The sequence below is a fragment of the Carettochelys insculpta genome, chromosome 1 (assembly GCF_033958435.1).
Source record: "Carettochelys insculpta isolate YL-2023 chromosome 1, ASM3395843v1, whole genome shotgun sequence".
Lineage (NCBI taxonomy): Eukaryota > Metazoa > Chordata > Testudines > Carettochelyidae > Carettochelys > Carettochelys insculpta.
Genome location: NC_134137.1, coordinates 45,117,509 through 45,130,391, shown reverse-complemented (window position 1 = coordinate 45,130,391; position 12,883 = coordinate 45,117,509). Strand labels below are relative to the sequence as shown.

Genomic DNA, 12,883 nt, shown 5'->3' with positions numbered 1-12,883 from the left:
CTATAAGGTGCCACAGGACCCTTCGTTGCTCTACAGATCCAGACTAACACGGCTACCCCTCTGATACTTCAGTCAAGTAGGACACTGGGGCACAAAGGCAGTGTAGGCTTGTCCTAGGGTTTCCCAGCCAGTAGGTGGCCCTGGGTGTCTATTGGACTGTAACCACTTCGGGGCAGAACTGACCTCCCTCCTGTTCTGCCTTCTACGAATCCGAGCAGGTTGCTGGCCGCTAGCGGATACTGAATACTACCGTGGCAGGAACTTGCACCAGAAGCTGCCTAGGAGAATGCTGAGGCATTCGGACCCAGTCCCCGCGGCTTTAGGGTGCTGGAAGGAGGCGCGAGGGTGCGGGGGAAAGTACCTGGGAGGTGCAGAGGGCGCTGGGGTCAGGGTCACTCGGCCCCTCTCCGCGCTCTGAGGCGCTGGGCGGTGCGGAGCCGCCGGGAGCCAGGCCAGGCGGAGCAGAGGGGGCGGGACAGCCCGGCTATGCCCTCTCCGCCCGCCCCCCGGGCTGAGGCGCTTTGCGAGGGGAGGCGCAGGGGCGGGTTAAAAGCAGCTGCCGGGAGGAACCTTTAGGTTTGGAGCCAGCCAACGCCGAGAGCTGCGGCGCCCGCAGTCGCCGGGGCGCTGATCCGCCGCCACCACCACAGGCTCCGCGTCGCGCTGGGGCAGGTGAGCGGCCCGCGCGCGGGGAATCCAGAGTAGCGCCAGAACGCGTGTGCACGGGCGGTAGGCGAATCCGGATTAGTATGTGTGGCGCGCGGCTCGCAAGGAGGGGGGATGAGGAGGGGATCTGTGTGTGTGTGGCAAGGAAACCAGACTGGAGGGCAGCGAACCTGGGACCAGAGGGGGGGGGGGGGTCCAGCACTGGAAGAATCCGGATTAGAGAGACTGGGGGCAAACTCTTGCTGGATTTGGTTGAAGTTTCTGGTCTGGGTCTGGTTCCCAGTGGAGTGAGGATGCCTGGTGGCAAGAACCCAGTATCTGCAGGCTGGTTACTCAACTGGGACGGTCGAGCTAGTGGAAGTCACAGCGAGGTCACCCCGCCAGTCTATACCCTAACAAATCAAACCAGCAGTCCTGCAGCACTTCAGAGACTAACAAAACAACGTATTAGGGGATGCGCTTTCATGGGGCAGACTCACTTCTTCAGAGCTGGAGTTTTCCAGTGCCCTAGCGCATCCATTTACACGAGGGTTATGTTCCCATGCACCCTTGCATAACTGGCATTTTGTGTAAGTCGGGGGGTGGGTGGCTTTTTCTCTGGGGGAACGCAAGTTCTGCAGCTGGGGAAGCAGCAGGAGCTCCCTGTGAAAGCTAAGTCCTGGGGTTGGGGGGGGGCAGTTGGGGAGAGTTAAGCCTGGGGTGGGTTAGGGCTGCGGGGGGGGTGGAGTTGAGCCAGAGCCATGCGCAATGGGTGGGGGGAGATGAGCCAGAGCTGTGCACAGGTGGTGAGCTGGGCCATGGGAGGCTTGAATGGAGGGGGCATTGAACCAGGTCGGGAGCTGGGGGTTGAACCGTAGCTGTGGCCAGCAAGGTTTGAACCTGGGCTGGGGGTGGGAGCCAGAGCCATAGACAGTTTGAACGGAGCTGGGTTGGTGAGCCAGAGCCACGCAGCTGGGCTACAGCGGGCTTGAACCAGGACCTTGGGGGATTTGAAGGGGGAGGTTGCATCGGTGCTGCACAGGGCTGGGGGGAGCAGGATTTTGAGTGGTGCTTAGCTCGTGTTAATGCGAGATAAGCACAACTCGAAATCACCCATTTTGAGGGTTTACTGTAAAGCACTGTCTCCAGATCTGAAGAAGTGGGCCTGTCCCATGAAAGCTCATCACCTAATCAGTTATTTTGTTAGTCTTTCTCTAAACAAAGATGAACCACCGCAAAATACACCTGGGAGGGCTGAACCGAGAGAAGTTCAGAGGGTAAAAGGGGTTTTTTTCAATGTAACCTTTAATCCAGTGCATTTGTTCATGCCTTACAGTGCACTGAGAGCAGAGAGGTTAGCGGCCCTGGGGACTGAACTGCTCCACATTGCTTTCATGAGTAAAGTGGAAAATATGCTTCAACAGCTCAAGCAATACTGATACGTCTAATCTTACTTGGCTCCTACATGCAAAATCCTGCAGGGAAAAACACCCAGTTTCCTTCAGAGTGAAGAAGGTGAGTGAGCTCTTGAGGAAATGATCAGACATCACCACTCAATGGGACTTTGCTTTTAGGTCAATATTTTAATGCAACTTTCTGACATTAATCCCTCTCAGTATGTACAACCTTGCATTTTTCTAGAAGTTGGATGGGGGCTGCTTTTACTCCCACTTAATTGAATGAGAGTTCTGTTTTATTGATTTAACTAGAAAGGGGGATGGGGTACACAAAGTGTATGTGGTATGATTTGTATAAGATAGTTATCCCTCTCTCTGTTTGAAGTATAAAAATGGAATTTTCTAAAAAATTTCTGTGACAGTAGTGACAGTGTGAGTAATCAGGGGGCAAGTCTTCAGTTTCAACAATTGAATTTAATGCTCCCATGGTGGTAGGTGAGAAGAAAAAAGATCTTCATGTCCAAAATCTCTACAGGTACAAGTGGATTCATATCCACAATGCAAATCTGCTTATCTTCAGAGCTGACCTTGAATCTCACCCCAGCAATTTGAAATAGACAAGATGGGTGAGGTTAGATCTTTTTTCTGAAAGAGATAAGCTTTGTGGTTTATGCAGGACTTGCAGAGCTCTTCTTCGGGCAATTTTAAAGTCAGGCATGATAGGACATCAAACATTTTGCTGTTCCTTCCCTCCTTCAGTCAATTCTGACTAGTGCGAAGCACTTTTTAATTTCTGAGCTTCTTATGTGATGATTGCGAGTAGGTTGCTAGCAGAATTATATAACATCCAATCATGGTCAAGGGAATAAATCACCACAGCAGCAAGTATCACAGAATGTGACCAACTTGTGTGGTGAGAGAACAAAGGGAGACCAAAGAATTTCAACCACCTTTTCAAGGCTGCCTTTTCTTGTTATCATTCCGTTTCTCCATCCCTTATCACAGCAGTAAATCTCTGATCTCTCCTTCTGCTTTACAGCCTATTCACATAAGCAAATCTGCTATATCAAGGGATTGTGTTACTTATAACATGCTAGTCCTCTTTGTTAACTTACCACTTGGTTTTGCCTGCATAGACTATAATAAGCCCTGTTAGAATGTTTTCAGGGAGGACACTATTATAACATGAAGAAGTCCTGTGGCACCTTATAGACTAACAGCTATGTTGGAAAATAAGCTTTCACAGGCAAAGACCCGCTTCGTCAGAAAAGCTTATGCTCCAACATATCTGTTAGTCTATAAGGTGCCACAGAACTTCTTGTTGTTTTTTGAAGATACAGACTAACTTGGCTACCTCTCTGATACTTGTTATAACATGATCCTTGGTACAGTAGACTTGCATGTGTAGACTGGCCTGAAGGACAGACATTCATCTCCCATGTGAGAGAGAAACCTAATAATTGCTGGGTGTTACAGGGCAAACAAAGTACACTAACCTTCTTCTCCTGGAGGATGATATATTGCCTTCCAGCCAGCTTTTATGCAGGGCCAGCTTTTGGGGCTCCCCCGTGGCAGAATTTAGCATTATTTCTAAGATGATCAACTAGGCCTGCCAGAGGTTTAACTGCTGTTTCAGAGAACTTTTCCAGCAGCCATGTTCAGTGAAAGGTCAGCCTGAGACATGGCTCTATCAGCAGAATTTACACTTTCTTTTAAAAAAGAGAATAGTCTCTGTACTGTCTGTGAAGAAATCTTTCCTCATGGGAAGTAGCATAGCATTCACTCTGCTTCAGAGAGACTGAAACAGCACTAAGGAGAGATTTAAGTTACTCCCAGGATTTGGCTACACTTAAAATGAAGCAACTATTGCAGCCCTTCCGTGTACACACCATCTAAGCTGACGTGACATGTGACATGCTCCCATTGGTGTCAGTTATCCACCTCCCATAGAGGTGATAGCTAAGGCTAGAGCCACACTACCATGGAAGATTGACCCTGGAACTCCTCGCAAGAGATGAGTAATAAGGAAGGGCGACAGGAGAAACGAGCCTGTTGACCTTCCTCTATGTAGACAGACGTAGCAATAAACCACTGATGAGTTGAGGTTTTTTTTTTAGCTGTGCAATTGGTGTAGGTAAAATTGCCTATCCGTGGTCGACTTTTCTGTCTAAACACAGCCTGAGTCAATGGAAGAATTCTTCCATAAACCCAGTGCTGCCTGTACTGGGGGTTAGGTCTGCCTGACTGTGCCACTTGGGTGTGGATTCTCTACCCTCTGAGTGATGTAATTAGTCTGACAACATTTTCTAGTGTAGCCCAGATCTTATTTTTCTATTTTGGTGTTAATGCTGAAGACTATGGCCACATCTGCACGTGTGAACTTACAGCAGCACACTTCACTTGCAGTCAAATACTGTGCGGATGGGAGAGAGCTCTTCATCATCATAATAAAGGCACTGAAATGAGCAGAGGCCCCATCGTTGGTGAAAGAATCTCTAAGTGGGGGATGCTCTGCAGTGCCAGCCTTTCTCTCCCCGACTGCGGGGTGGGGGAGGGTTTGGAGAGAAGCCGCAAATCGCTGCTGGGCTTTTTCCACATGGACAGAGGACGTAGAGAAAGGACAGAGGATGTAGGTGAGAAAAGGACAGCTCATTTGTTGGATGACCTAATCTTTTCTTAACCAACAGCTCAGGCCTGGCCTTAGACAAGGCAAGCCAGGTAGTTGCCTTGGGCCTGGTGCCTTCAGCATGCTTGTCAGCATGCCCATGCTGCCTTGGGCCCCACACACTGGCTGGGCCCTGCTGTCAGCATGCCACTTTGAGCCCTGCCCACTGACCGGGCCCCACTGTCAATATGCCACCTTGGGCTCCGCTGTTGGTGTGCCATCTTGGGCCTCACAAAATCTTTGGCTGAGCCTGCAATAGCTCCTGTAGACATGTTAGCACCATCAGAAACTGGTATAATTAATGCCTTAATAAAACATTTGATTCCACCATCTTTTAAAATATGGGCAGAGCAAATTAAAATATATTGTGTTTATCTGTTTGTCTCTTCACTTGCAATGCTGGACTAGTGCCAGGAAACCTTCCAGTTCATGGAAATTGTGCTATTGATTTTCTAACCCTTGGTAACTGGTCCTTTGATGTATTCCTCTTGTCTTACTAGGTCAAGGCATACAGAGGAGAAGATGGACTGGGGAACATTGCAGAAGGTTTTAGGAGGCGTAAACAAGCATTCCACCAGCATTGGGAAGATCTGGCTCACTGTCCTCTTCATTTTCCGTGTTATGATCCTCGTGGTGGCTGCAGAGAAAGTCTGGGGAGATGAACAAAATGACTTTGTCTGCAACACTCTGCAACCGGGATGCAAAAATGTTTGCTATGACCACTTCTTCCCTATCTCTCACATCAGACTGTGGGCCCTTCAGCTCATCTTCGTCTCGACGCCGGCGCTTCTGGTGGCCATGCATGTTGCCCACAGAAGGCATGAGAAGAAAAGGCATCTCACAAGCGGTCAGAAAGTGGATATTGAAGAACTGAATAAACAAAGGTTTCATATTCAGGGCCCCTTGTGGTGGACTTACACTTTCAGCATATTCTTCAGAATCGTCTTTGAAGCTGTCTTCATGTATGTGTTTTACGTCATGTATGATGGATACCAAATGCCTCGCTTACTGAAATGCAGTGCGTGGCCTTGCCCCAACACAGTGGATTGTTTTGTTTCTCGACCCACTGAGAAAACAATGTTTACTATTTTCATGCTTTCTGTGTCTGGGATCTGTATGCTGTTAAATGTGGCTGAATTATGTTATCTGGTGGCAAAATTTTGTGTGAAAGCACCTAGGAAACCAGCAGCTTTAAAATAGCTCTCCACTCATCAGAATGTTTTTCCTCCCAGCTTCCAGATGGGTGTCAGAAAATGGTCAGTGATGATTTTCAGACAAAGCAAAAAAAAAAGTAAACATAAGATGTAATTTCTTTTAAAAATCTGATAGCCCTCTCACAAAACTTGCTGAGCTGTTAAAGATTGTGTGTGCGCTGAATAATCCCTTAGCTGGATACTTAGAGCCTGATCATGCAACCTGTAGCTTTTCAAGTTTGCTGATAGCATTAGTTTCTCTACTACTAGAATTCTCGTGTTAAGAAGACGTAAATTGCATGTAACCAAACAAAGGAGTAAACAAGAGTACAGCTGGCCATGTATCTTTACAATATTCTGAGTATACATTAAAGTTTACGTATTTATATGGGGAATTACAGCACTATATGCAGCCGTACAATTTCGGCACTTCTCTCAAGTGCCTATCCATTAGAAGTAACTGGAGAGAGCCCTCTTAGGGGCTGCAATAATTTGGTATGCCCAAAGATGGCATATTATAAGGATGGCATGTAGAGTATTTAGATTTCTCCCCTTACATCTGTTGTCTCCTGCAATACATCCAAACTTACTGCTGTTGAAGGAAATGAGAATGCAATGATTTAGGCAGGGTAGCATGTGGAAATATTTCTAACCCACGTGACCTCGTTTTGCACAAGTTACCACTATAGATGTAAGGAGTATCAGATGGTAGGTCTAGGCGCCTAAACCTGGTATGTTAATTGCAGGGTTAGGTTGGCTGGACTTTCAAATGTATAGTCAGAAATCTGACACCTATCACAGGGGCTGGGAGGAGGGAAAGAGATCACAGCAGCATTTTGAGAAACATGGACAAAACTTGAAAAGTACATAAGAACATAATAGGAAACTGTCTGTTTGAGACCATCCTTAAACCAACTGTGATGAACAAAATCTTTGACGTGTAGCATGCTTGTGCTTGTTTCCTGCACACTTATATGTCCAACTACAAAAAGAACAAAAGGCTTTCTATACTCCCAAAGCTCTTGTATGATGTTTGTTTTGTAACAATTTTCATTTTTACGTCACTCAGAATCCATAACTAAGGCATTTTTGTAATGTCTGAGGTTCTTTGTTGCTTAACGTGCTATGGTATACAACTGTCTAGTGAAAAAATGTTTACTAGAGAAGGAAATGGAAGCTTTAAATTTAAATAGCCAAGAGCTACTGTAAATAGAGACATTTTTAACTTACACAGCAGGTGAGTTAGGTTTGTAAATAGTTACACTGCCTGCTGTATTGCCAACTTTATGAGCTGGCAGTGGAATGATGTGCATGAAACCTGCAGCATTAATCGCTTGTCCCATCTACAGACGGTCTTACAGATGCAGAGCAATAGCTCGAAAGGCTGGTGGTGATAAAAATTTACCTCCTTAGTGGAAAGGTTGCTTTGCTGACTTTGTAAGGGCAGAAGGATGTGTCAGGACCTGCTAGCAGGACAAACTACAGATTGGAAAATGTTTGCAAGGGGATGAGATGAAGTTGTTCCACACCTGATGACAATCTTGGGGTAATTATTTTTAGGTAACGATTTTGCTGCTAGGTCTCCAGAAGCATTTAAACCAAGGGATTGGAAAAGCAACTGGAAGTTCCCAGGTGTGGTTCTGATCCTGACTTGTAGTGGTAGTGATACTAACCCTGGTCAGGTTTTTTTACTGTGAGATTTTCTTTGTTCATGTTGTTATTTAGCAAAGGAGCTGATGTGCAGAAATGCGTGTTCAGATATAAGTCTGGTAGACTCATTTTTGTGTGCCCCCCATTGCATGTCTGACCTGTTACAGAGAGACACTGGTCAAATAAAAATACCATTCTCTCCTGGAGCTGTCTGTGTGGTTTCCTCGAGGGCATTAGAAATGTTTGTTTCTCATACGTATTGCCTAAAATCGTTTCAGAATGAACGTAATAAAACTACAAGAGGTCAAAGGCTATTTGCAGCAAGCCTGGCAATATGGCCACCAAGGGGGCTGATTCTTCATTGCCTTGAGTTCTGTGTAGTCATTTACACCCACGTGTAAAGGTGTATCTAACATGCAAGGTACACAGCATCACAGAAGCCCTGGGCTGGAAGGGACCTCAGGAGGTCATCTAGTCCAGCCCCCTGCTTCAAGCAGGATCAACCCCCACTAAGTCAGCCCAGCCAGGACCTTGTCCAGCCAGGACTTAAAAACCTCAAGGGATGGAGAATCCACCACCTCTCTAGGCAACGCATTCCTATGCTTCACCACCCTCCTGGTGAAGAAGTTTTTCCTAATATCTACCCTACACCTCTCCCTCTTCAACTTCAGACCATGACTCCTTGTTCTGCCATCTGACACCACTGAGAACAGTTTCTCACCCTCCTTTTTAGAGCTCCTCTTCAGAAAGTTGAAGGCTGCTATTAAATCACCTCTAAGTCTTCTCTTCTATAAACTAAACAAGCCCAAATCCCTCAGCCTATCCCCATAGGTCTTGTGCTCCAGACCCTTAATCATTTTTGTTGCCCTTTGCTGAACCTGCTCTAGCAAATCCACATCGTTTTTATACTGGGGGGCCCAAAACTGGACACAATATTCCAGATGTGGCCTCACCAGTGCCGAATAAAGAGGAATAACTACTTCTGTAGATCTGCTCAAAATGCTCCTTCTAATGCACCCAAGTATGCCGTTAGCCTTCTTGGCTACAAGGGCACACTGTTTACTCATATCCAGCCTTTCATCCACCATAACCCCTAGGTCCCTTTCCATTGTACTGTTGCTGAGCCAGTTGGTCCCCAGCCTGTAACAATGTTTGGGATTCTTCCGCCCCAGGTGCAGGACTCTACACTCCTCCTTATTGTACCGCATCAGATTTCTTTTGGCCCAGTCCTCCAATTTATCCAGGTCCCTGTGGATTCTCTTTCTACCCTCCAAGGAATCTACCTCTCCCCCTAGTTTTGTGTCATCCGCAAACTTGCTGAGGGTGCAACCCAGTCTCTCATCCAGGTCATTAATAAAGATGTTGAATAACACCGGCACCAGAACCGAGCCTTGCGGCACTCCGCTTGAAACAGACCACCATCCAGATATTGAGCCATTGACCACTACCCGTTGGGCCCGACCATCAAGCCAGCTTTCTAGCCATCTTGTAGTCCAAGGATCCGATCCATATTTCCTTAACTTATGAACAAGAATGTTGTGGGAGACCGTATCAAAAGCCTTGCTGAAGTCAAGGTGTATCACATCCACTGACTTCCTCATGTCCACAGAGCTTGTTACCTCGTCATAGAAGCTAATCAGATTGGTCAGGCAGGACATGCCTCTGGTGAATCCATGTTGGCTACTTTTGATCACTTTCACAACGTAAGGGAGACTCAGGACAAAGCAGTACGTGAGTGGGCTTGGCTAGTATTTAAACAAAGAGTGCAGCCCAGGCCCCTCTAGATTTAGTGGAGTTTTGTCATTTTGCTATTACAATAGGGTATGACTTTCACCCAAGATCTTCTAACTAAAACTACAAGCAATCCTGAGAAATAGCACAACACCATAAACTAGCACTTCCCAAGCTTTTGAGACAGGGACCCATTTTGACAATTTAGGAAGACTTTGTGACCCAAGTCAATTCAAAATGGGGTGAGGGAGGGGAGGAGGTTCTCCCCTGGGGAAAAAGCATCCTGCCACCCCCACAGCATAAACTCATCTCAGTCTCCCTCACCCACTCACTTAAACCCCTCCCAGTCCCCTCTAGATCCCCATCCCAGGCCTAAATCCCTCTAGGCTAGGGGTGCCAGATTTTTGGAAAAACATATGCAGGACAGGCAGCCCCACCCGTGGAATCCCCAGCCTGTCCTGCACGAGCTTTCCAAAATGTGGGTGGGGACCCTGGCCTCCCCACGCCTTGGAGCCAGCTGGGGTGCGGCGCCCGGGCTGGCAGTGCCAGCCACAGGATTTCCAGCTGGGGATGCAGGAGGAACCCCCGCAGCCATGTGGTTTGGAGCTGGCTAGGGCGCAGAGCCCTGGCCCAGGGGGGCGGGGAGAGGAATCCCTGCAGGTCTGCAGCTGGGAGCCTGCTGGGACGCAGAGTCTTTCCTGGCTCTCAACCCCCGCCCCATCCCCACCACCTACTTCACAGGGGAGTTCCATGCTGCTACTGCAGACCCCCACTGCTCCTTCACTGGGCTACCACTGCCTCTTTCTGTGCCGGCTCCCTCCCAGCCCTCCTATTCCCTTTCCCCAGCGGGGCAATTGCCTGCCCTGCCATGCTGAAATGGGACTTGATTTAATTGGTTTCTGGATAGGATCCCTCCTGCTGGCTGTTAAACCAATTAAATTTAGTTCCATTTTAGCACAGCAGGGTAGGGACTAGGAGCTGGAGGAGGAGTCAGGCAGCACCGTCAGGAGTCATAAATGGCTCCCCTAAGAGCCACATGCGGCTTGGAGTCATCCAGCTGGCAGCCCTTATCAATCTAATCATGGCCCATGTTAGGGTCATGAGCCACAGGTCAGGAGTCCCTGCCATAAACACTCTTAAAAGAAACCTTCGACTTTTAACGCTCCCAAGGAAGAAGGGGAAAAGATCAACTTCTTTTAATTTACAAGTCAACTTTTTTTGTTTTGCTTTTGTGCTAGTGAAAGACAATGAGATTCAAACCAAATTACACGGAAGGACTAGAAACTGGTTTGTTTCATGTCTAGACCTAAACCCTTCATTACAGGGTTTCTCAGAGGGAGAAACTTGAAGAGCTATGCAGCACAATGGCATTTGATCTTACAATATTTTGCAGTATTTCCTCTTCTAAATAACAAATCTTGAAGTCTGTAAAGCATGTTTACTCATGCCTTCTTTCATTAACGCCAAGGAGAGTTTTGCCCAAGTAAGGCACAAGGAAGGATTTGGCTTTTTTAAAAAAAACTCCAACAGTAATCAGGCTAACATCAAAATGTCAGAATCTGGTGGGAGTGGATGTAAAAGAAATTAGTTATCACAGGATAAAATATGCATAAATAAGAGCACATTGTTACAAAAATCCCTTTGTTGTAGCAACTGTAATTGTGCTGTTTAAAATCACAGAATGTTAGGAATCATTAAAAAAGGAATAGAGAATCATTTACTGCCTTTATAGCAATCCACAGTACATTCACGTCTTGAATACTGTGTACGTTTGGAGTCACCTCATGTCAAAAATGATCTTGGCATTGGAAAAGGGCAACAAAAGTTATTAAAAGTTGGAAATGGCAGCCATACGAGGAGAGAATTAAAAGACTGGGACTTTTCAATTTCAAAAAGAGAAGACTGAGGGTAGGTCTACACACCGAAGTTATTTCAAAATAAGCTGTTCCGTAATAGCTCTTCCAGAATAGCTTACTTCTAAATAAGGCTGCTGTGTAGATATACCCTGCACGGGGATGTGATAGTCTATACAATCCTGACTGGTGTAGCGAAAGTAAATAAGGAACAGTTATTTATTTGGTCCCACAACACAAGAACTAGGGGACATCAAATGAAATTTATAGGTAGTAGGTTTAAAACATACAAAAAAGGGAAGCATTTCTTCACACAGTCAGTCTGTGGAACTCCTTGCCAGAGGATGTTGTGAAGACCGGGACTTTAACAGGATTAAAGATAAAAAATGAACATATAACTAGATAAACACGTGGAGGATAGGCCCATTAGCCAAGATGGGCAGAGATGGTGTCTTTTGTCAGAAGCTGGGAATGGGCAACAGGGGATGGCTCATTTGATGATTGCCTCTTGTGCTCATTCCGTGTGGGGCACCTGTCAGGAGCAAGATACTGAGCTAGATGGACCTTTAGTTTGACCCAGCATGGCCGTTCTTATGACAACCATACAGAGGGTGAGTAGGAGAGTAGGGAGTAGGAGACTGATTTTTGGCAGCAAATGGCAGAACTTTTTCTCACAAGTAGAAGGCCTCTAATGAAATGCTCTAAAAAAACAAGCGACAAAGCTGGTCAGCTACACTTCTGGCTGCAAAAGGAAGACTTAGAGGGTACATCTTCACTGTAAAGTTAGCCTGTGATTAGCACCTGGGTCTCAGCACAAGGATTAGTCAAGCCCCCCAGTGAGCATTACTACCACAGAAAGTGAATAAGGAAAAGTTATTTACTTGTTCCCATAACATAAGACCTTGGGGGGGGGGTGTCACCAAATTAAATTAATAGGTAGCAGGTTTAAAACAAACAAAGCAAAGTCAAATGTGTGGAACTTCTTTCCAGAGGATGTTGTGAAGATGAAGCCGTTAACAGGGTTCCAAAAAGAACTAGATAAATTCATGGAGGATGGGTCGGAATGGTGTCCCTCGCCTCTGTTAGGCTGGAAATGGATGAGAGGAGAGGGATCACTTGATGGTTACTTGTTCTGTTCACTCCTTCTGTGGCACCTGACATTGGCCACTGTCAGAAGATACAACAAGAAGTCCTGTGGCACCTTATAGACTAACAGATATTTTGGAGCATAAGCTTTCGTGGGCAAAGACCCACTTCATTGGATGCATCTGATGCATCCTCTGGCATCTGATGAAGCGGGTCTTTGCCCACAAAAGCTTATGCTCCAAAATATCTGTGAGTCTATAAGGTGCCACAGGACTTCTTGTTCTCAAAGATACAGACTGACACTTCTACTTCGCTGATACTTGTCAGAAAATAGGGTACTAGGCTAAAAGGCCCTTTGGTATGGCCATTCTTATGACTTAACAGTGTAAGACTGGCCTCAGGAGATTTGAGTTCCAATCCTCGCTTTCTTACGGACTCTAAACAAATCATTTAATCATACTGTACTCCGTTTCCCAGTTGATAAACTAAGGATAACTGCCATGTGCCTAGTTCAGAGGGGAGTGTCACAGGTAGCAGGTCCCTGGGGACAGCCTGAGCCTAGCTCTGCTGGACCAGCTACTGTTGGGCCTAGAACGGGGTGCTAATGTGAAGCTGGGAAGAAAGGACTGACACAGGCTGGGCACTGGGGCCAGAAAGCCACAA

General features: G+C 46.6%; 1 protein-coding gene across 3 annotated transcripts; it reads left to right on the top strand.

Moving 5' to 3' along the window:
- The first annotated feature begins 572 nt into the window (after window positions 1-572).
- On the top strand, window positions 573-7,734 carry LOC142004418 (gap junction beta-6 protein-like). Of its 3 annotated transcripts, none has more exons than XM_074982074.1 (3): window positions 573-672; window positions 1,982-2,160; window positions 5,208-7,734. In XM_074982074.1, exon 3 carries the CDS (start codon window positions 5,230-5,232, stop codon window positions 5,905-5,907), a length of 678 nt encoding a protein of 225 aa, XP_074838175.1. In that variant the 5' UTR covers window positions 573-672; window positions 1,982-2,160; window positions 5,208-5,229; the 3' UTR covers window positions 5,908-7,734. The 3 variants fall into 3 exon arrangements, with proteins under 3 accessions (XP_074838175.1, XP_074838190.1, XP_074838182.1); XM_074982089.1 differs by having other exon boundaries at window positions 577-672; window positions 2,070-2,160; XM_074982081.1 differs by having other exon boundaries at window positions 626-729.
- The last annotated feature ends 5,149 nt before the right edge of the window (window positions 7,735-12,883 follow it).